Below are 6,886 nucleotides of genomic sequence, written 5' to 3' on the forward strand. Positions count from 1 at the left end.
CCCTACAAAAACGTACTGGCTACACTGGCTGGTGATAAAAATAAAGGTTAGTTAGGTGACATATATCCTACACAGACATACTGGCCTCACTGGCTGGTGACAAATATAAAGGTAAGTTAGATGACATACCCTACAAAGACATACTGGCTACACTGGCTGTTGACAAATATAAAGGTTAGTTAGGTGACATACCCTACACAGACATACTGGCTACACTGGCTGGTGACAAAAATAAAGGTTTGTTCGGTGACATTTATCCTACACAGACATACTGGCCTCACTGGCTGGTGACAAATATAAAGTTTAGTTAGATGACATACCCTACACAGACACACTGGCTACACTGGCTGGTGACAAAAATAAAGGTTAGTAAGATGACATACCCTACAAAGTCGTACTGGCTACACTGACAAATGAAAAGGCTAGTTAGGTGACATACCTTACACAGACATACTGGCTACACTGACTGGTGACAAAAATAAAGGTTAGTTAGATGACATACCCTACACAGACACACTGGCTACACTGGCTGGTGACAAAAATAAAGGTTAGTTAGATGACATACCCTACACAGTCGTACTGGCTACACTGACAAATGAAAAGGCTAGTTAGGTGACATACCTTACACAGACATACTGGCTACACTGACTGGTGACAAAAATAAAGGTTAGTTAGATGACATACCCTACACAGACACACTGGCTACACTGGCTGATGACAAATATAAAGGTAGGTAAGTTAGATTACAAACCCTACAAAGTCGTCCTGGCTACACTGACAAATATAAAGGCTAGTTAGGTGACATACCTTACACAGACATACTGGCTACACTGGCTGGTGACATTTATAAAGGTAAGTTTGGTGACATCCCCTACACAGGCTTACTAGTTACACTGACTGGTGACAAATATAAAGGTTAGTTAGATGACATACCCTACACAGGCTTACTGGTTACACTGGCTGATGACAAATATAAAGGTAAGTTAGGTGACATACCCTACAAAAACGTACTGGCTACACTGGCTGGTGATAAAAATAAAGGTTAGTTAGGTGACATATATCCTACACAGACATACTGGCCTCACTGGCTGGTGACAAATATAAAGGTAAGTTAGATGACATACCCTACAAAGACATACTGGCTACACTGGCTGTTGACAAATATAAAGGTTAGTTAGGTGACATACCCTACACAGACATACTGGCTACACTGGCTGGTGACAAAAATAAAGGTTTGTTCGGTGACATATATCCTACACAGACATACTGGCCTCACTGGCTGGTGACAAATATAAAGTTTAGTTAGATGACATACCCTACACAGACACACTGGCTACACTGGCTGGTGACAAAAATAAAGGTTAGTAAGATGACATACCCTACAAAGTCGTACTGGCTACACTGACAAATGAAAAGGCTAGTTAGGTGACATACCTTACACAGACATACTGGCTACACTGACTGGTGACAAAAATAAAGGTTAGTTAGATGACATACCCTACACAGACACACTGGCTACACTGGCTGGTGACAAAAATAAAGGTTAGTTAGATGACATACCCTACACAGTCGTACTGGCTACACTGACAAATGAAAAGGCTAGTTAGGTGACATACCTTACACAGACATACTGGCTACACTGACTGGTGACAAAAATAAAGGTTAGTTAGATGACATACCCTACACAGACACACTGGCTACACTGGCTGATGACAAATATAAAGATAGGTAAGTTAGATTACAAACCCTACAAAGTCGTCCTGGCTACACTGACAAATATAAAGGCTAGTTAGGTGACATACCTTACACAGACATACTGGCTACACTGGCTGGTGACAAATATAAAGGTAAGTTTGGTGACATCCCCTACACAGCCATACTGGCTATACTGGCTGGTGACAAATATAAAGGTAAGTTAAGTGACATACCCTACAGAGGCATACTGGCTACACTGACTGATGACAAATATAAATGGTTTGTTAGGTGACATCCCCTACACAGCCATACTGGCTATACTGGCTGGTGACAAATATAAAGGTAAGTTAAGTGACATACACTACAGAGACATACTGGCTACACTGACTGATGACAAATATAAAGGTTAGTTAAGTGACACCCTACACACGCTTGCCTGCTACACTGGCTAATGACAAATCTAAAGGTTAGTTAGGTGACATACCCTACAAAGACGTACTGGCTACACTGGCTGATGACAAATATAAAGGTTAGTTAGGTGACATACCCTACACAGACATTCTGGCTACACTGGCTGGTGACAAAAATAAAGGTTTGTTAGGTGACATATATCCTACACAGACATACTGGCTACACTGGCTGGTGACAAATATTAAGGTTAGTTAGGTGACATACCCTACACACGCTTGCTGGTTACACTGGCTTGTGACAAATATAAAGGTTAGTTAGGTGACATACCCTACAAAGACATACTGGTTACACTGGTGTGTGACAAATATTAAGGTTAGTTAGGTGACATACCCTACACAGACGTACTGGCTACACTGGTTTGTGACAAATATTAAGGTTAGTTAGGTGACATACCCTACACAGACATACTGGCTACACTGGCTGGTGACAAATATTAAGGTTAGTTAGGTGACATACCCTACACACGCTTGCTGGTTACACTGGCTTGTGACAAATATAAAGGTTAGTTAGGTGACATACCCTACACAGACATACTGGCTACACTGGCTGGTGACAAAAATAAAGGTTTGTTCGGTGACATATATCCTACACAGACATACTGGCCTCACTGGCTGGTGACAAATATAAAGTTTAGTTAGATGACATACCCTACACAGACACACTGGCTACACTGGCTGGTGACAAAAATAAAGGTTAGTAAGATGACATACCCTACAAAGTCGTACTGGCTACACTGACAAATGAAAAGGCTAGTTAGGTGACATACCTTACACAGACATACTGGCTACACTGACTGGTGACAAAAATAAAGGTTAGTTAGATGACATACCCTACACAGACACACTGGCTACACTGGCTGGTGACAAAAATAAAGGTTAGTTAGATGACATACCCTACACAGTCGTACTGGCTACACTGACAAATGAAAAGGCTAGTTAGGTGACATACCTTACACAGACATACTGGCTACACTGACTGGTGACAAAAATAAAGGTTAGTTAGATGACATACCCTACACAGACACACTGGCTACACTGGCTGATGACAAATATAAAGATAGGTAAGTTAGATTACAAACCCTACAAAGTCGTCCTGGCTACACTGACAAATATAAAGGCTAGTTAGGTGACATACCTTACACAGACATACTGGCTACACTGGCTGGTGACAAATATAAAGGTAAGTTTGGTGACATCCCCTACACAGCCATACTGGCTATACTGGCTGGTGACAAATATAAAGGTAAGTTAAGTGACATACCCTACAGAGGCATACTGGCTACACTGACTGATGACAAATATAAATGGTTTGTTAGGTGACATCCCCTACACAGCCATACTGGCTATACTGGCTGGTGACAAATATAAAGGTAAGTTAAGTGACATACACTACAGAGACATACTGGCTACACTGACTGATGACAAATATAAAGGTTAGTTAAGTGACACCCTACACACGCTTGCCTGCTACACTGGCTAATGACAAATCTAAAGGTTAGTTAGGTGACATACCCTACAAAGACGTACTGGCTACACTGGCTGATGACAAATATAAAGGTTAGTTAGGTGACATACCCTACACAGACATTCTGGCTACACTGGCTGGTGACAAAAATAAAGGTTTGTTAGGTGACATATATCCTACACAGACATACTGGCTACACTGGCTGGTGACAAATATTAAGGTTAGTTAGGTGACATACCCTACACACGCTTGCTGGTTACACTGGCTTGTGACAAATATAAAGGTTAGTTAGGTGACATACCCTACAAAGACATACTGGTTACACTGGTGTGTGACAAATATTAAGGTTAGTTAGGTGACATACCCTACACAGACGTACTGGCTACACTGGTTTGTGACAAATATTAAGGTTAGTTAGGTGACATACCCTACACAGACATACTGGCTACACTGGCTGGTGACAAATATTAAGGTTAGTTAGGTGACATACCCTACACACGCTTGCTGGTTACACTGGCTTGTGACAAATATAAAGGTTAGTTAGGTGACATACCCTACAAAGACGTACTGGCTGGTGACAAATATAAAGGTTAGTTTGTTGACATACCCTACAAAGACATACTGGTTACACTTGCTGTTGACAAATATAAAGGTTAGTTTGGTGACATACCCTACACAGGCTTACAAGCTACACCGGCTGGTGCCAAATATAAAGGTTAGTTAGGTGACATACCCTACACAGGCTTACTGGCTGCACTGGCTGGTGACAAATATAAAGGTTAGTTAGATGACATACCCTACACAGACATACTGGCTACACTGGCTGGTGACAAATATAAAGTGAAGTTAGGTGACATACCCTACACAGACATACATATGACTGTTCAATATTTATTAGTATTTCTATTTTTTTAAATTTAGTCTTATTTTCATTAGGTTTAACATATTTATGGCATAGTAACATTATAAGTAACCTTTTTCACTGAAGTGTTCAGATCATATCAAGGTGCTTGTTTTTGAGATATAAGCCATAGACAATTTGGCGGGAACTAATTCTCTCTTGATTTTTCATACATTTAACATTGGCACCTTTTATGCTCTAAAAGGACGAAAAAAAAACCAAGGATTTTAAAAGATTTTCAAAGATAATATTTTGAACATGTGTTCAAACGTCATTGATGAGTCTTTTGTAGACGAAACGTGCGTCTGGCGCATTTACAAAATTAGGTCATGGTATCTATGATGGGTTCATTTTGAACATATTTCAAATTCTGGTAAAAAAAAGTATGAGTTCATGGGCAATTTTTTTAAGGTCAAATGAGTAAAATCAGAGGACTCCGAATATCTGGCAAAAATTCTGAAACAAGAAGAGCAATAAAAATCCTTAAATAGATCAACTATTCTAAAGTTTGACGGAAAGTTGACACAATCTTTTTTTATTTTTTTAACAGGGATCCAATTTCGGGAGTGATAATCTCGGTGGCACTACAGTTATGGGTAAGTTTTTCACATTTGTAAAATTACGCCGATTCTTCGAATAAAGAATTTTTCAATGTATTACATATTTTTATCTAACAGAGTCATGTGATATAACTAATTAGGTAAATGACGATTATGAAGGCGAAGAAATCGTAAACGTAAGAATACAGGTTCATCCGATTTTTACCACAAATCAGGATTGTAAAGTTTTTTATTTGTAGAAAAACAAAATTATACGAATGTAGCATTCTATACAAGGTTTAATCATTTTTTTTTGTTTTGGAAAAATTATAATTATATTATACAGAAGTAACATAACCCAAGGTTTCAATTCCCCCAGGCAAAGGGACCACACTATACAGGACTTTAAAAATATAGATAAGTGTATGTCAAAGATTTTTTTTACTCTTCAAGTGCAGCTTCAAAGCACATTTTTATCAACACTTGCGCATGTATAATGTATAATGTAGTTATTAAAGCTTTGAAACAAATTGCCTTTATTTAAATCAATTTGTAGGTGATTATGATTATTGATTCCTATTTTTTGTAGAGTATGAAGGGCCAAGTCCACCCAGAGGAACTCACAGATACCAGTTTATGTTATTGAAGCAGAACGGACAAGTCACTACGGTCAAGCCACGCAGTCGATCACGTTTTCAGCTGAAGGACTTCCTCGCTAACAAGAAGTTTGATTGTAATGATATAGGAACTTTCCAATACAAAGTCGAAGTCGAGGCATAACGTGTTCTGTCTAGATCTTTATATTACAATAAAGAGCTATTTACAGATTGATCTTACATTAGATGTTCACAGTTCGTAAAGTTATACATATAATGTGCTTGCACGTGCATATATCATTGCTCTATTTTCATCTTTATATGGTCGTTTTAGCATTTTCGAAGAATATGGACATCTAAGCACGTGCACATGTTTTGATATTTATTCGCTTAGTTATCCTAACAAATGTCTTCCGTTGTAGGGAATTGCTACTGAAATACAGAAACATAACCAAGAGGATAATATAATCAATCTAAATCATGGGCATTATGTTTTCTGGTCTGTACTCTTATTGTACATCTGCCTTCATCATTCAATATTTTGAATTGAAATAGCACAGGAACTATTATAAAAGATCGTTCGTTGATCATAATGTTCTCTTTGTCTTAGCATTTTCGAGTATTTATACTCAAATTCTCGTCCAAAGCGAACATTCTTATTCATAGATTTACTAACTGACGTCCCTCTGGAATCCCACATTATAGGATTTCTTTTCCAATTTTGAATTAGACCATTAATTTCAACTTTCTGTCAGAATGACTACAATCCCATTTTTTTAGAAATAAATCTCTGCCGCAATTACATTTTTTGTGGTTTTATAAATGCTGAAAAATTGCATTGACAGACGGAAAAATCTGGTGAAATTTAAAACAATCCAGATTGTATCGAATCTTTATTTTAAACCCTCATTAATGAATTAAGTACATGTTATACCAATGAAAAGGCTTTTCCGACATTAATCTTTAATTAATGACAATTTGAAACAAACAAACCCTACTTTTTAGAACGTATTCATAATCAATCTTATCTTTTAATGTTTAAAAGATTACTAGAACCAATCCCACGAAGTCGCAGGCGCTTGATGGATCTGAAGTTAAGTGTCTTATTTGGATTTTCGCATTGTCAACTTAGACCTAACATGAACATTTCTTTTGTTGTTCAAACTGATCATTTCCTTGGGAAACGATCCCAATGTTTGTTTTCTCATTCATCTTTTCCA

The 6,886-nt window shown here is 37.9% G+C and overlaps 1 protein-coding gene across 1 annotated transcript in view; it reads left to right on the forward strand.

The window, feature by feature from the left end:
- The window catches only part of LOC134694743 (uncharacterized), a 28,584-nt gene extending 22,114 nt beyond the window's left edge, over positions 1 to 6,470 (forward strand). Inside the window, exons 3-4 of the mRNA XM_063555789.1 lie at positions 5,082 to 5,127; positions 5,660 to 6,470. Coding sequence (XP_063411859.1) covers positions 5,082 to 5,127; positions 5,660 to 5,850 — 237 coding nt within the window. The 3' untranslated portion in view covers positions 5,851 to 6,470. The remainder of the gene's footprint in view (positions 1 to 5,081; positions 5,128 to 5,659) is intronic.
- The last annotated feature ends 416 nt before the right edge of the window (positions 6,471 to 6,886 follow it).

Source organism: Mytilus trossulus, chromosome 13, assembly GCF_036588685.1.
Source record: "Mytilus trossulus isolate FHL-02 chromosome 13, PNRI_Mtr1.1.1.hap1, whole genome shotgun sequence".
Lineage (NCBI taxonomy): Eukaryota > Metazoa > Mollusca > Bivalvia > Mytilida > Mytilidae > Mytilus > Mytilus trossulus.